Raw genomic sequence first — 17,436 nt, forward strand, 5'->3', positions numbered from 1 at the left:
TAATTTGACGCTATCCTGTTCTTGAGTTATAGCTGGACGAATTGCTGCCATTTTGTTGTAGTCCGTAGTTGAGGACAGGAAGTAGTTCTATTTGTTTCAGAATCCTCCTGCTGGGGGTGTGAGGCTGGAGAGTGTGTGCAGACAAGGAGGAGGTGGTAATAATATTCATATTTTTTTTTTTATCATTAGAGAAGGGGGGGGTTCAGCATTATCTGTGGATTGGATGGGGAAGGGTGGAAAGGGCAGAAAGGGTGGTGTTGGTGTTCATCTAACCTCAACCAATCCTCATCTTCCTGCAAATAATACAATTACACCAATTGCTGGAGGAATAGAAAGATTTGTGCTCCTGCGGTTAGGAAATAAAAGGAGATCTAACAGGAGACGGAGGAGATTCTCTGCGATTCCCCTCTCCGCTCAGAGGCGCGTCATATAAACACATTCTGGCGCGATCACTTTTATTTTTTAATTGAAACGATCTTAAAGTGGAACCAAACCCATTGATTTAAAGGAGCAGTAAACCCAAAACCAACAATGTAATATATTGCAGCTTAGAAGTGCTGGCTGCATTTGTTTATACCCGATGATCCGGCCAATAGCACACCTCCGGTATTAGTGAGACGCAACTCTGTATGAAGGAGCACACGAGGCACAGCAGCATTGCCAGTCTGGGTTTGGGGAGGTGTGAGATGTACTAGCCGATTTAGATAAACGAACAAACTGAAGCCAAGCTCCAGCTCGGGTCCGTCTTTAAGGCAGGGCAAAAGGGGCAGCTGCCCTGGGCCCAAAGCAGCTGCTTTATACTTGCCAACTATCCCAGTTTAAATTCCCTTGTCCCCTGAAATTGTAGTCCTGTGCTGTGTCCTGATATCTAAGTGTGAAGTTCTGCTACTAATGCTGCCCAGCTCTGCCTTATTGTTGTGTACAGATGACTCACCTGCAGACCCTGTGTTTACATGTAAATAACCGTCAATCATATGTAAATAGCTGAGGACAATAGCATTGATATGTAAATAAAGGCGGCATTCATATGTATATCATGCCCCTCTGCAGTGAAGAGATGATGTGCTGTAACCTCTAGCAACCAATAAGTGAGCAGTATTGCTGTACAGTCATCTCTAGCAACCAATCAACAAAAAGAAACAAGAAGAGCCGTAATGTGTGCTGTAACCTCTAGCAACCAGTCAGTAAGTGGTAATGATATGCTGTTACCTCTGGCAACCAATCGCAATCACTGCTTGATCTGATACAGTAATTGATTTTAAGTCTAGCTGATGTATATTCCATGGATCAACTACCCCTGGTGTTATTCCCGCTAAATATTAACCACTTCCCATCGGCGCTATAGACGATTGACGTCTACAGCGCGGACTCCAATTGCCGGGAGGACGTCAATAGACGTCTTCCCCTTTTCACGTGCGGCGTGCGGCCCTGGCTGAGTCGCTGAGACTCGGCGATCACAGATCCGTGTAAGTGGCCGGTCCCGGCCCCTTACCACGTGATCAGCTGTCAGCCAATGACAGCTGATCACGTGATGTAAACAAAGGATCAGTAATCATATTTTTTTTTGTGCACAAGCCGATCACCGGCTTTTGCAAAAGGGACATCGGTCCCGAAGAGGAAGGAGGCACATCAGCCTCATCAGTGCCCATAAATGCCACCTGCCATTGCTACCTATCAATGCCCACAAGTGATGCCAATCAGTGTCACCTAGCAATGCTGCCCATCAGTGCAACCTACCAGGTCCCATCACTGCCACCTATCAGTGCCCATCACTGCCAGCTATCAATGCCACCTATTAGTGCCACTTCTCAGTGCCCATCAGTGCCACCTATCAATGCCCACCAGTGATGCCAATCAGTGCCTCATTAGTGCCACCTATCAATGCCCACCAGTGATGCCAATCAGTGCCTCATCAGTGCCACCTATCAATGCCCACCAGTGATGCCAATCAGTGCCACCTAGCAATGCTGCCTATCGGTGTAACCTACCAGTTCCCATCACTGCCACCTATCAGTGCCCATCACTGCCAGCTATCAATGCCACCTATTAGTGCCACTTCTCAGTGCCACCTATCAATGCCCACCAGTGATGCCAATCAGTGCCACCTATCAGTGCCCACCAGTGATGCCAATCAGTGCCTCATGAGTGCCACCTATCAATGCCCACCAGTGATGCCAATCAGTGCCACCTAGCAATGCTGCCTATCAGTGTAACCTACCAGTTCCCATCACTGCCACCTATCAGTGCCCATCACTGCCAGCTATCAATGCCACCTATTAGTGCCACTTCTCAGTGCCACCAATCAATGCCCTTCAGTGCCACCTTTCAGTGCAACCCATCAGTGCCCCCTCATCAGCGTACATCAATGAAGGAGAAAAATTACCCGTTTGCAAAATTTTATAACAAAATATAAAAAAAATATATTTAAAAATCGTTCTTTTTATATATTTTTTTTAACAAAAAATAAAAACCGCAGAGGTGATCAAATACCATCAAAATAAAGCTCTATTTGTGGGGAAAGAATATATAAAAATGTCATTTCGGTACAATGTTGTATGACCGCGCAATTGTCATTCAAAGTGCATCAGCGCTGAAAGCTGGAAATTGGCCTGGGCAGGAGGGGGGCATTAAGTGTCCAGTAAGCAAGTGGATAAAGTGACTGTAAAGTCTTGCTTTAAAAAAAAAACATACCTCACATGTGTGGTTTGAACACCGTTTACATATGCGGGCGCTGCTCACGTATGTGTTCGCTTCTGCGCGCGAGCTCGTCAGGACGGGGCGCGTTTTCTGGCTTCTAACTTTTTTAGCTGGCTCCTAGATTCCAAGCAAATTTGTCAAACCCTGTTTTACATGTTGATGTTTTTCAGATGTATTTAGCTGTACAAGCCAATCAGTGTTCCAATTACGAGCTATAAAATGCTAAAGACGTGAAAGTATCTAGAAGGACACAAGGATCTCTACAAGGACGTCATGACGGAGAAGCGGCCGCCCCTCACATCACCGGGTAAGAGGAGACTTTCATTTCTTGTAAAGGAGAGAAGAGTATTGAGGATCCCCCTAGATACAAGAATCCTCTGATTCAGGGGTAGGCAACCTCGGCCCTCCAGCTGTGGTGAAACTACAAATCCCGTCATGCCTCTGCCTCTAGGAGTCATGCCTGTGATTGTCGGGGTCTTGCAATGTCTCATGGGACTTGTAGTTTCAAAACAGTTGGAAGGCCGAGGTTGCCCACCCCTGCTCTAATTAATATAAAGACATAGAAACAATGGGCTAGATTCAGATAGCCCGCCGTAACTTTGTGCGGGCGTAGCGTATCTCAGATACGCTACGCCGCCGTAACTTAGTAAGGCAGGTTCTGTTTTCACAAAGAACCTGCGCCCTAAGTTACGGCGGTGTAGCGTAAATCTGCCGGCGTAAGCGCGTCTAATTCAAATGTGGAAGAGGTGGGCGTGTTTTATGTAAATAAAAAACATGACCCCACGTAAATGACGTCTCTAACGAACGGCGCATGCGCCGTCCGTGAACGTATCCCAGTGCGCATGCTCCTAATCACGTCGCAAATAGTCAATGCTTTCGACGTGAACGTAATTTACGCTAAGCCCTATTCGCGAACGACTAACGCAATTGATGTAAAATTCGACGCTGTCCTGACGTCCATACTTAACATTGGCTATGCCTCATATAGCAGGCATAACTTTTCCCCCGGAAAAAGCCTTACGTAAACGACGTAAAAAAATCCGCCGGGCGCACGTACGTTTCTGAATCGGCGTATCTAGCTCATTTGCATATTCTAGGCGGAATTCAGCGGAAGCGCCACCTAGCGGCCAGCGTAAATATGCAGCCTAAGATACGACGGCGTAGGAGACTTGCGCCAGTCGTATCTTAGCAACATTTAAGCGTATCTCAGTTTGAGCATACGCTTAAAGTTGCGACGGCGTGGATTCGGACTTACGACGGCGTATCTACTGATATGTCCGTCGTAAGTGTTACTGAATCTAGCCCAATGTAATCAGTCAGTGTGCGTTTCCTACAGATGGATCCAGTAATGGGAACCCACCAGAGAGATGTCCCCGTCCTCTGTATTCCCGGGACTCCACACAGGAACATCAGGAGGATCAGGTAGGTGGAGCTTTGCTTTACAGCAACCCATATACAACAGTTTTCTGGGTCTTGGTTAATAAATGTAATTTCTGTATTGTTAGAATGAAGATGTGATTATTTTTAAGCTTGAAGATGAAGAAGATTTGTACATGGAAGGTGATGATCCGTGTAAGAAGGAGGAAACCCCTCCAGAGATCAGCACAGGTGAGTAATAAACAACAAATCCAGGAAAGAGTCCCAGATCCTCCTTGTTCAGTCACTACAACAATCTCTTCTTCTCCCCCCTCCTCTGTCAGTAGACAGTAATGGGGAGACAGTATGTGCCCAGTGGGGGAGTCAGGAGCCATCAGCCTCTATTAGACTCCGCCTCTCCTCCTCACATCATGTCATTGTGTGTCATCAGCCAAGAGATGTGACCAGTAAGATCAGAAAAACAGAGAATATGCTGAGCTGGGGGTTACTACTGAGCAGGGGGATCAACAGAGCTGGGGGTTACTACTGAGAGGCAGATCAACAGAGCTGGGGGTTACTACTGAGTGGGGGAACAGCAGAGCTGGGAGTTACTATTGAGGGGGGGGGGGGGTTCAGCAGAGCTGGGGGTTACTACTGAGCGGGGGATCAACAGAGTTATGAGTTACTAATGAGCATGGGATCAACAGAGCTGGGGGTTACTACTGAGAGGCGGATCAACAGAGCTGGGGGTTACTACTGAGAGGCGGATCAACAGAGCTGGGGGTTACTACTGAGCGGGGGATCAACAGAGCTGGGGGTTACTACTGAGAGGCGGATCAACAGAGCTGGGGGTTACTACTGAGAGGCGGATCAACAGAGCTGGGGGTTACTACTGAGAGGCGGATCAACAGAGCTGGGGGTTACTACTGAGCGGGGGATCAACAGAGTTTATGGGTTACTAATGAGCAGGGATCAACAAAGTTGGGGGTTACTATTGAGTGGGGGTTTAGCAGAGCTGCGAGTTACTATTGAGGGGGGGGGGTTCAGCAGGGCTGGGGGTTACTACTGAGTGGGGGAATCAACAGAGCTGGGGGTTACTACTGAGTGGGGGATCAACAGAGCTGGGGGTTACTACTGAGGGGCGGATCAACAGAGTTGGAGGTTACTACTGAGTGGGGGATCAACAGAGCTGGGAGTTACTACTGAGTGGGGGATCAACAGAGTTGGGGGTTACTATTGAGCGGGGGGTTCAGCAGAGCTGGGGGTTACCACACACACTCTCTGGGGTCTCTCATACATCTCAGTACAGGGGGCTTCACTCTCATCTCTATTCACAGACCCCGGAGACACCAGAAACACTCAGAGAGAGGCCAAATCTGAGAAGGAGGAAGAAGGACGTGTGAGGATTAAAGAGGAGGAGGTTCCTGTAGTGGTCGGCGTGGGTGAGCAATGAACTCTAAATACAGAAAGTATTTATTGACTCTGATTGGTGGTTGGCAGGTTGGTTCTGTACATTTATTAAGTTTTGCCTCTAGTCCTACTTGAAAAGCGAAGTCTATATTCGTCCGCACTTTAAAGATGGATATCTCTGTTACGATGGCAGCATCTTTTCAGCGATAGCAGTCCGGTTTACGATAATGGAGGTCTCTGCGGCGGATTCGCCGCAAGATCACCGTTATCGGTGGGAGAGGCCCCCCTCCGCCGCTTAGTGGAGCCGTCAGTAGTGGCGGAGGCGATCAGGTCCTTCTCGTTCCTGGGTATGGATACGAGTGAGGGCAAGATGGCCCCCACCTGTCTCCATTTCCATACCATAGCAGGGCGGAAGCGACGTCACAACGCCACTTCTGCCCATAGCTCTTAAAGGGCCATTTTTTTTTGTCATTTTTTCAAATCACAACATTTAAAAAAAAATGTTTTATTGCATTTAAGTCCAAATATGAGATTTGAGGTCTTTTTGACCCCAGATCTCATATTAAAGAGGACCTGTCATTATTTTACATTCCTTGTATGTAGGAGGCGTAGTCAATGTTAAGTATGGCCGTCGTTCCCGCGTCGAAATGTGAAAATTTTACGTCGTTTGCGCAAGTCGTCCGTGAATGGGGCTGGACGTAATTTAAGTTCACGTCGAAACCAATACGTCCTTGCGGCGTACTTTGGAGCAATGCACACTGCGATATGTACACGGACGGCGCATGCGCCGTTCGTAAAAGAACGTCAATCACGCCGGGTCACCCCCCATTAACATTAAAACACGCCCCCTCATCCTCATTTGAATTAGGCGCGCTCACGCCGGCCCCATTTACGCTACGCCGCCGTAAGTTAGGAGGCAAGTGCTTTGTGAATACTGTACTTGCCTCTCTGACTTAAGGCGGCGTAGCGTAAATACGATACGCCGCGCCGCCTTAAAGATACACACATCTACCTGAATCCGGCTATCTGTCATTTACACATAAAGGTCTGTCTGTCTTTCCTACAGATGCACTCAGGAACCGGAACACACCAGAGGGGGGGGCCGGTCCTCTGTATCCCCAGGCTTCCACACGGGATGATCACAAGGATGATCAGGTAGGTGTAAACTCTTTGCAGCCACTTCGGCGATGGTTGTATGGTATTTCCCAGGGCCGGTTCCCCGTTGGTGACAACTGTGGACCATGTCTTAGCATTGTTTGTTTAACCACTTAAGCCCCGGACCTTTAGGCAGCTAAATGCCCAGGCCAGGTTTTGCGATTCGGCACTGCGTCGCTTTAACAGACAATTGCGCGGTGGTGCGACGTGGCTCCCAAACAAAATTTACGTCCTTTTTTTCCCACAAATAGAGCTTTCTTTTGGTGGTATTTGATCACCTCTGCGGTTTTTATTTTTTGCGCTATAAACAAAAATAGAGCGACGATTTTGAAAAAAAATGCAATATTTTTTGCTATAATAAATATCCCCCAAAAACATATATAAAATTTTTTTTTTCCCTCAGTTTAGGCCGATACGTATTCTTCTACCTATTTTTGGTAAAAAAAATCGCAATAAGCGTTTATCGGTTGGTTTGCGCAAAATTTATAGCGTTTACAAAACAGGGGATAGTTTTATTGCATTTTTATTATTATTTTTTTTTTTTTACTACTAATGGCGGCGATCAGCGATTTTTTTTCGTGACTGCGACATTATGGCGGACACTTCGGACAATTTTGACACATTTTTGGGACCATTGTCATTTTCACAGCAAAAAATGCATTTAAATTGCATTGTTTATTGTGAAAATGACAGTTGCCGTTTGGGAGTTAACCACAGGGGGCGCTGCAGGATTTAGTGTTCACCTAGTGTGTGTTTACAACTGTAGGGGGGTGTGGCTGTAGGTCTGACGTCATCGATCGAGTCTCCCTATAAAAGAGATGACACGATCGATGCGCCGCCACAGTGAAGCACGGGGAAGCCTTGTTTACATACGGCTCTCCCCATTCTTCAGCTCCGGGGAGCGATCGCGAGGGGGAGGCTAGAAACGAATAGCCGCGCCCTCATCCCGGATCGCTCCCTAAGGCTTACCGACCGCCGCATGTACCGGGGGGGTCCCGATTGGACCCCCTGACCCGCGGAAAAGCAGCGACATGCGGGCACGTCGTTCTGCCTGTCCGTGCCATTTTGCCGACGTATATGTACATGCGGCGGTCGTTAAGCGGTTAAACAAGCAACTGTTTTCATTAGAAGCCCACGCTTTTTTTTTTTTTTTAATGCAGAGGCCGGGCGTGACGTCATAACATCGTGCCCGGCATCCGATCATAGAGACTCCAGCGACCATCTGGCGACTCCGGGCAATAGAAGATAATGTGGCCCCCGGGCTTACAGATGGCCACCACGCCAGGAGGCAGTGCATTGGCACCTAAAATCTCAGGTTTTATTGCGCCTGGCAACCCTGATGGGGGCCCCTTAGTGGCATGGGGCCCACGGGCAGTGCTCGAGAGTCCCAATGGTCAGCCAGCCCCTTGCTCTCTCCTCATTGTCTCAGGCACAGCAGTGGGAGCCATAAGCACCAGCGGGGACCTGGGAAGAGGAGGAATTGGGCTGCTCTGTGCAAAACCATTGCACAGAGCAGGCAAGTAGAACATGTTTGTTATTTACCTGCTTGCTTCCCGCCTCTGTACTTTTACTGTGAGCGGACAGCAACTGCAGGCTAAGCAACGTAACTGGACGTCGCTTCGCAAATGCGCAGCAGCACGCTCCCATGATTCTTTTATTTTTATTTTATATACCGTATTTATCGGCGTATAGCGCGCACCCCTAATGTGAACCCGCATTCCTGTAAAAAAAAAACATTTTAGTACTTACAGTTTTGGTGTCTTGCGCGGTGGCCTCGTCGGGTCCGTCTGCGGCCATCGTGGTGTCCTCCCCGTTCGATCCCCGCTTCCCGCGCTGAGTTTGAACCACTGCGCCGGTATATACCGAGCACAGTACACTCGGGTATAGTCGGGCAGGCTCGGGTCCTCTCGCCGTACAGGACGCACAGGACGTGACCGCGAGAGGAGCCGAGCCTGCCTGACTATACCCGAGTGTACTGCGCTCGGTATATGCCGGCGCAGTGGTTCAAACTCGGCGCGGGTATTGTCGTATATCGCGCACCCACGATTTTGCCCTGATTTTCAGGGCAAAAAAGTGCGCGGTATACGCCGATAAATACAGCGGGGTACACAGAGAATTTAGGCCGGCGTATCCATAGATACGCCGCGTAAATTCAAAATCTGCGCCGGCGTATCTTCTTTCTGTATTCAGAAAGCTAGATACGCCGACTTTAGCCTAAGATACGACTGGCATAAGTCTCTTACGCCGGCGTATCTTAGGCTGCATTCTGACGCTGGCCGCTAGGGGCGCTTCCGTTGTTGTCGGCGTAGAATATGCTAATTTCCTAGATATGCCGATTCACAAACGTACGTGCGCCCGGCGTTTGTTTTTTATGTCGTTTGCGTTAAGGCTTTTTCGGCGTAACGTTGCTCCTGCTATTAGGAGGCGCAGCCAATGTTAAGTATGGACGCCGTTCCCGCTTCGAAATTTGAATTTTTTGACGTTGTTTGCATAAGTCGTTTGCGAATAGGGCTGGATGTAATTTACGTTCACGTCGAAACCAATACGTCCTTGCGGCGTACTTGGAAGCAATGCACACTGGGATATGTACACGGACGGCGCATGAAACATCAATCACGTCAGGTCATCACACATTTACATAAAACACGCCCCCCCCTTCCACATTTGAATTACGCGCGCTTACGCCGGCCCCATTTACGCTACGCCGCCGCAACTTACGGAGCAAGTGCTTTGTGAATACAGCACTTGCTCCTGTAAGTTACGGCGGCGTAGCGTAAATACGATACGCTGCGCCGCCGTATCATTGCGCGCCCCTACCTGAATCTACCCCTGCATATAACACAATATATTAGGTCCTGTTGTCTTTAGATGATCAGCAACTGAACACTCCTATTTCTAGATCTGGTTGTATATTTCCCATATCTGTCCATGTGCTGTATATGCCCGTTATGCCACCATTTCATTTGTAGCCCTGAATATTTCTATAATTGTTTGGTATTCAGAGGGAAAATTTGATCAAAGTCAAAGAAGAAGCGGAAGAGCCGTACGTGGGAGGTGACGAGCCGCGTAAAGTGGAGGAAATTCCTCCAGAGATTGGAATAGGTAAGTAATAAAAATACAGTGAAGGGTCCTGGGTTCTAATTTTATATGTAGTGCCCCTCTAAGAAAAACCTGGTTATCATATTTTACATGCTTTTAAGGTCTTGTTCATACGGGGCATACTACATCAAACGCAGTTTCACTGTGCCCCATCAAACGCAGTGTCACTGTGCCCCATCAAACGCAGTGTCGCTGTGCCCCATCAAACGCAGTTTCACTGTGCCCCATCAAACGCAGTGTCACTGTGCCCCATCAAACGCAGTTTCACTGTGCCCCATCAAACGCAGTTTCACTGTGCCCCATCAAACGCAGTTTCACTGTGCCCCATCAAACGCAGTTTCACTGTGCCCCATCAAACGCAGTTTCACTGTGCCCCATCAAACGCAGTTTCACTGTGCCCCATCAAACGCAGTTTCACTGTGCCCCATCAAACGCAGTTTCACTGTGCCCCATCAAACGCAGTTTCACTGTGCCCCATCAAACGCAGTTTCACTGTGCCCCATCAAACGCAGTTTCACTGTGCCCCATCAAACGCAGTTTCACTGTGCCCCATCAAACGCAGTTTCACTGTGCCCCATCAAACGCAGTTTCACTGTGCCCCATCAAACGCAGTGTCACTGTGCCCCATCAAACGCAGTTTCACTGTGCCCCATCAAACGCAGTGTCACTGTGCCCCATCAAACGCAGTTTCACTGTGCCCCATCAAACGCAGTTTCACTGTGCCCCATCAAACGCAGTTTCACTGTGCCCCATCAAACGCAGTTTCACTGTGCCCCATCAAACGCAGTTTCACTGTGCCCCATCAAACGCAGTTTCACTGTGCCCCATCAAATGCAGTTTCACTGTGCCCCATCAAACGCAGTTTCACTGTGCCCCATCAAACGCAGTTTCACTGTGCCCCATCAAACGCAGTTTCACTGTGCCCCATCAAACGCAGTTTCACTGTGCCCAGGAAATGCAGCCTCACTGTGCCCAGCAAATGCAGCCTCACTGTGTTCCCAGTACAGAGGAACACTGATCAGTCTCCTCCCCTTGTGAGTCCCCTCCCCCCACAGTTAGAATCACTCCCTAGGTAACACATTTAACCCCTTGATCGCCCCCTAGTGTTAACCACATTCCCTGCCAGTCACATTTATACAGTAAGCAGTGCATTTTTCTAGCACTGATCGCTGTATAAATGTGAATGGTCCCAAAATAGTGTAAAAAGTGTCCAATATGTCCGCCGCAATATCACAGTCACAATAAAAAATCGCAGATCGCCGCCATTACTAGTAAAAAAAAAAAAAATTATAATAAAAATGCTATAATTCTATCCTCTATTTTGTAGACGCTATAACTTTTACGCAAACCAATCAATATACGCTTATTGCAATTTTCTTTGCCGAAAATATGTAGAAGAATACGTATCGGCCTAAACTAAGGGAAAACATTTAAAAAAAATAAAAATTGGATATTTAATATCGCAAAAAGTTAAAAATATTGGCCCAGATTCTCAAAGGAGATACGACGGCGTATCTCCAGATACGCCGTTGAATCTCTGAGTCTGAGCCGTCGTATCTATGCGCCTGATTCTTAGAGTCAGTTACGCATAGATTTCTATTAGATCCGACCGGCGTAAGTCTCTTACGCCGTCGGATCTTAACTGCATATTTACGCTGGCCGCTAGGGGCGTGTACGCTGATTTACGCCTAGAAATATGTAAATCAGCTAGATACGCGAATTCACGAACGTACGCCCGGCCGACACAGTACAGATACGCCGTTTACGTTAGGCTTTTCCCGGCGTAAAGTTACCCCTGCTATATGAGGCGTACATGCGGCGTACCAATGTTAAGTATGGACGTCGTTCCCGCGTCGAATTTTGAAAATTTTACGTCGTTTGCGTAAGTCGTCCGTGAATGGGGCTGGACGTCATTTACGTTCACGTCGAAACCAATACGTCCTTGCGGCGTACTTTGGAGCAATGCACACTGGGATATGTCCACGGACGGCGCATGCGCCGTTCGTAAAAAGCGTCATTTACGTGGGGTCACACAACATTTACATAACACACGCCCACATCATCCAAATTTGAATTAGGCGCGCTTACGCCGGCCTATTTACGCTACGCCGCCGCAACTTACGGAGCAAGTGCTTTGAGAATACTGCACTTCCCCGTCTAAGTTGCGGAGGCGTAACGTAAATAGGATACGCTACGCCCGCACAAAGATACGCCGATCTACGAGAATCTGGGCCATTGTGTTTTTGTTTTTTTTTTCAAACTTGTGGCTCTTCTTTTGTTTATAGCGCAAGAAATAAAAGCCGCAGAGATAAAAGCCCACCAAAAGAAAGCTCTATTTGTGAGGAAAAAAAATTATAAATTAAATTTGGGTACAGTGTTGCATGACCGCGTAATTGTCATTCAAAGTGCGACAGAGCTGAAAAATGGCCTGGGCAGGAAGGGGGTTTAAGTGCCCGGTATTGAAGTGGTTAAAGTCCCAACCTCCTTTTTCTTTATATCATTAATACAGAGGTGGAGGCACATGTCCTTACTCAATCATGGCCCTAAAGGGTCACTAAAGGCAGATTTTTTTTTTTTTTTTTTAATAACAAACATTTTATACTTACCTGTGCAGCTCGTTTTGCACAGAGTGTCCCCGAATCCGGTCTTCTGGGGCCCCTCGGTGGCTGTCTCGGCTCCTCCTCGCAAAAGCTTTCTACCTTCGTGCGAGGGAGCTCGCATGGTGGAAAGCTTTTGCGAGCGCGCTCCCGTGATACAGCGGCGGGCATAGCCACCGACTTTATCACTCGGCCCCGCGGCACGCCGCGTCATCCGCTGTGATTGACAGCAGCTCCAGCCAATGGCTGCGCTGCTATCAATCCGTCCAGCCTAGCCAATCAACGGCCAGGCTGGGGACCGAAGACCATCAAATGGACGCGCGCGGGACTTTCGAGGGGTCAGGTAAGTAAAATAGGGGTTCGGGGGGGGGCGGTACCATCGGATGTTTTTTCACCTTAATGCATAGGATGCATTAACCACTTCTGGACCGTCGCATGTACATTTACGTCGGCAGAATGGCACGGACAGGCACGTTGGCGTACCTGTACGTCCCTACCGCTGACCCGCTTCTGAAGACGTATTACGACGAAACACGTGTAAAGCGGATACACGCAGACACGCACGCACTTCCGGTTCTAGCTGGAGTATCAGTGGAACGCACGCCGCTCCCAGGCGATAGCCGATACTTCCTGACATACCCAGTGCAGCGACGGAGCCATGCTAACAGGCTGTTAGCTGCTCCACAGATATCTTTTTGTTTTTAACAAACTTTTATCTCTTTGAGCAACCACCCCCGCTCTAAACCTATTTTTATGTTCATATTTTTTACTATTTTTTATTATATATTTTTCTGATATACCCTGCATGCTTTTGTGAGTGCTAAATAAACCAAGCACCTATTCCAAACATACCACGCTATGTCAGTGTGTTTTTTTCTCCGGAGGGCTGCTGGTTTTTAAAAAAACAACTACCCACCTTGGATTCGGATAACACACCACTACTACATCTAGGAGGTCCCAAGTACAACTGAGGAACTACGGGAGACCACTGAGCCGTCCGAGGCTGACTACTTTGCACTTTACCCCTGCAGGGGTTAGTGCCTCTGGTAAGTGGGGACCCACAAGGGGGAGCACCGTGAACACTGCGTGCAAGTTCCACTACTGCATACCTGAGCACTCACCTTCACAGGTGCACCTATCACAGCACGGATTTTATCACCCCCTGGATGGTTTTTTTCATAGTATTGCTGTAAAAAATACTTTCACCGCATCCATATTGCTGGACTATATTTTTTCTATATAAGCACATTATTGGACTATTACTATATATACATTTTTTATATATATTTTTTATAAGTACCACAATTTTATATTTTGGCTACATGCTTTTCTTTTGTCACATGTATATGTATTCGCATTAGTGTTTTACTTATAGCACATTGGAATCTTCACAGGCTAGTTTATAGCCTACCAGTGATATTTGCATATATCCCCACCCCATAACACATATTTATATGTGGTGGGGCATTTTATGTTATAATTTTTTAATATTGTATTTTCACCTAATATTTTGTCGGTATACAGGTCTGGTTTACTTACTGTACTGACCACTACACATCACCTCACACCCATTTGGGTTACTGTTCACAATTATTGTTGTGCCCAGTTGCAGGTAGGGCAGCGCCACTACCCCTCCACACGTTCATCCAGTACCTGTACGTCCCTGCCTAGACGTGAGTCGGAGGTCCGATCGGGACCCCCCCCAGTACATGCGGCGGTTCCGGGACGAGGATGCGGCTATTCGTTTCTAGCCGCCCCCTCGCGATCGCTCCCCGGAGCTGAAGAACGGGGAGAGCCGTATGTAAACATGGCTTCCCCGTGCTTCACTGTGGCGGCGCATCGATCGTGTGATCCCTTTTATAGGGAGACTCGATCGATGACGTCAGACCTACAGCCACACCCCCCTACAGTTGTAAACACACACTAGGTGAACCCTAACTCCTATAGCGCCCCCTGTGGTTAACTCCCAAACTGCAACTGTCATTTTCACAATAAACAATGCAATTTTATAGAATTTTTTTGGCTGTGAAAATGACAATGGTCCCAAAAATGTGTCAAAATTGTCCGAAGTGTCCGCCATAATGTCGCAGTCACGAAAAAAAATCGATGATCGCCGCCATTAGTAGTAAAAAAAAAAAATAATAATAAAACTATCCCCTATTTTGTAAATGCTATAAATTTTGCGCAAACCAATCGATAAACGCTTATTGCGATTTTTTTTTTACCAAAAATAGGTAGAATAATACGTATCGGCCTAAACTGAGGAAAAATGTTTTTTTATATATGTTTTGGGGAATATTTATTATAGCAAAAAGTAAAAAATATTGCATTTTTTTTCAAAATTATCACTCTATTTTTGTTTATAGCGCAAAAAATAAAAACCACAGAGGTGATCAAATACCACCAAAAGAAAGCTCTATTTGTGGGGAAAAAAGGACGCCAATTTTGTTTGGGAGCCACGTCGCACGACCGCGCAATTGTCTGTTAAAGCGACGCAGTGCCGAATTGTAAAAAACCCCTTGGGTCATTTAGCAGCATATTGGTCCGGTCCTTAAGTGGTTAAGGTGAAAAAACATTTACCTTTACAACCCCTTTCATTTAAAGTCTCACCCCTTTTCTTTATCTATCTAACCAGTTGAAACAAATGATTGATGTTCAATAAGACCAAAATCCTTCTCGAAATACCTGTTTTTTCCTTCCATGTGTTTTTTTTTTTTTTTTTTACTAGATGGCAGATACAATGCTAAGAACTGGCAAGAATGCGCCACTATTTCTCTGCAAAGTGGACTACAAACTGTCGACATCATAGCAGATTCTCCAGGATACCCTGCCATTCTCAGTACAGGTCTAACATCCTGGGGTTCTTCTGGTGACTTGCACCCTAAAACCCATCCTAGGGCTTACACAGGGAGTGAAACCTTCGCGTGTTCTGAATGCGGCGAATGTTTTACCCAGGGAGAGGACCTCACCTCCCACCAGAGAGGTCATGAAAAGGAGAAGCCATATTCCTGTTCCGAATGTGGGAGATGTTTTTCTCAAAAAGTTCAGCTCACTAGACACCAAAGAACTCACTCGGCTGAGCAGCCCTTTTTATGCACGGCGTGTGGAAAATGCTTTACGGAAAAATGGACGCTGGCTAAACATCAGCGTATTCACGCAAAGGAGATGGAGTATTCGCGTTCAGAATGTGGGAAACGTTTTGCTTTCAATTCCTCCCTGACTAAGCACAAGAGAACTCACTCTGGGGGGAAGCCGTTCTCGTGCTCGGAGTGCGGGAGGTGTTTTTCAAACAGGGAACGTTTCACTGGGCATCAGATGGATCACGCCGGGAAGAAACTGTTTTCGTGTTCGGAATGCGGAAAATGCTTCTCCCAGAAATCGAATCTCGCCACTCATGAAAAAGTTCACACGGGGGTGAAGCCGTATTCGTGTTCGGAATGCGGCAAATGTTTTTCGCAAAAGGCGACTCTTACCACGCACGAGAAAGTTCACACGGGCGAAAAGCCGTATTCGTGTTCGGAGTGCGGGAAATGTTTTTCTCAGAAGTCGACGCTCACGACTCACGAGAAAGTTCACACTGGGGTGAAGCCGTATTCGTGTCTGGAGTGCGGAAAAAGCTTTTCCCAGAAGTCGACGCTCACCACTCACGAGAAAGTTCACACGGGGGAAAAGCCGTATTCGTGTTCGGAATGCGGGAGGTGTTTTTCCAACAGACGAAATCTTATTGGTCATCAGACAATTCATACAGGGGAGAAGCCGTATTCTTGTCTAGAATGTGGTCGATGTTTTTCCAACGGACGAAATCTAATTGCACATCGGATAACTCACACGGGGGAGAAACCATATACGTGTTCAGAGTGCGGGAGATGTTTTTCCCACAAGTCCGCCCTTACCAGCCATGAAAAAATTCACACTGGGGCAAAGCCATACTCGTGTTCTGAATGTGGGAAATGTTTTTCATTTAATTCATCTCTTTTTAAGCACAAGAAAACTCATAATGGGCAAAAGGCAGTTTTATGATCTTAGGGCCAGATCCACATAGATCGGCACCGGCGCAGAGTATCTAAGATACGCTACGCCGCCGTAACTTACTTGGCTTTGTTTCAAATCCACAACGAATTCGCGCCGTAAGTTACGGCGGCGTAGTGCATCTCTGGCAGCGGAATTCAAATAGGCGATTAGGGGGCGTGATTCATTTAAATGAAGCGCGTCCCCGCGCCGATTGAACTGTGCGTGCTCCGTTTTAAAATTTTCAAACCGTGCATTGCGCGAAATGACGTCGCAAGGACGTCATTTTTTTAAACTTAGACGTGACTTACATCCATCCCGATTCACGGACGACTTATGCAAAAAAAAAAAAAATTCAAATTTCGACGCGGGAACGACGGCCATACTTAACCATTTAAGGACCGGACCAATATGCTGCTAAATGACCCAAGGGGTTTTTACAATTCGGCACTGCGTCGCTTTAACAGACAATTGCGCGGTCGTGCGACGTGGCTCCCAAACAAAATTGGCGTCCTTTTTTCCCCACAAATAGAGCTTTCTTTTGGTGGTATTTGATCACCTCTGCGGTTTTTATTTTTTGCGCTATAAACAAAAATAGAGCGACAATTTTGAAAAAAATGCAATATTTTTAACATTTTGCTATAATAAATATCCCCCAAAAACATATATAAAAAACATTTTTTTCCTCACTTTATGCCGATGCGTATTCTTCTATCTATTTTAGGTAAAAAAAATCGCAATAAGCGTTTATCGATTGGTTTGCGCAAAATTTATAGCGTTTACAAAATAGGGGATAGTTTTTTTTTTTTTTTTTTACTACTAATGGCGGCGATCATTTTCGTGACTGCGACATTATGGCGGACACTTCGGACAATTTTGACACATTTTTGGGACCATTGTCATTTTCACAGCAAAAAATGCATTTAAATTGCATTGTTTATTGTGAAAATGACAGTTGCAGTTTGGGAGTTAACCACAGGGGGCGCTGTAGGAGTTAGTGTTCACCTAGTGTGTGTTTACAACTGTAGGGGGGTGTGGCTGTAGGTCTGATGTCATCGATTGTGTCTCCCTATAAAAGGGATCACTCGATCGATGCAGCCGCCACAGTGAAGCA

At 46.9% G+C, this 17,436-nt stretch overlaps 2 protein-coding genes across 7 annotated transcripts in view; one reads left to right on the forward strand and one right to left on the reverse strand.

Annotated features, from left to right (window-relative positions):
* LOC120909855 (zinc finger protein 436-like) overlaps positions 1 to 17,436 on the reverse strand; it is an 865,309-nt gene that overhangs the window by 818,327 nt on the left and 29,546 nt on the right. The gene's annotated exons all lie outside the window — the stretch shown is intronic.
* Positions 50 to 16,394, forward strand: LOC120909871 (gastrula zinc finger protein XlCGF26.1-like). 2 transcript variants are annotated; one of them, XM_040321638.1, is made up of 8 exons: positions 50 to 152; positions 2,868 to 3,004; positions 4,034 to 4,119; positions 4,203 to 4,305; positions 5,391 to 5,495; positions 6,530 to 6,618; positions 9,621 to 9,720; positions 15,043 to 16,394. In XM_040321638.1, the coding sequence occupies exons 2-8, from the start codon at positions 2,971 to 2,973 to the stop codon at positions 16,332 to 16,334; spliced, it is 1,809 nt and encodes a 602-aa protein (XP_040177572.1). In that variant the 5' UTR covers positions 50 to 152; positions 2,868 to 2,970; the 3' UTR covers positions 16,335 to 16,394. The 2 variants fall into 2 exon arrangements, with proteins under 2 accessions (XP_040177572.1, XP_040177574.1); XM_040321640.1 differs by having other exon boundaries at positions 90 to 155.

This window comes from Rana temporaria, chromosome 8, assembly GCF_905171775.1.
Source record: "Rana temporaria chromosome 8, aRanTem1.1, whole genome shotgun sequence".
Taxonomy (NCBI): Eukaryota; Metazoa; Chordata; class Amphibia; order Anura; family Ranidae; genus Rana; species Rana temporaria.

Bases quoted from the DNA above. Each gene is read 5' to 3' on its own strand.
- LOC120909871 (XM_040321638.1), top strand. From the start codon at position 2,971: ATGACGGAGAAGCGGCCGCCCCTCACATCACCGG. The intron at 3,005-4,033 runs GTAAGAGGAGAC...CGTTTCCTACAG, and splicing joins GCCGCCCCTCACATCACCGG to ATGGATCCAGTAATGGGAAC. The intron at 4,120-4,202 runs GTAGGTGGAGCT...CTGTATTGTTAG, and splicing joins AGGAACATCAGGAGGATCAG to AATGAAGATGTGATTATTTT.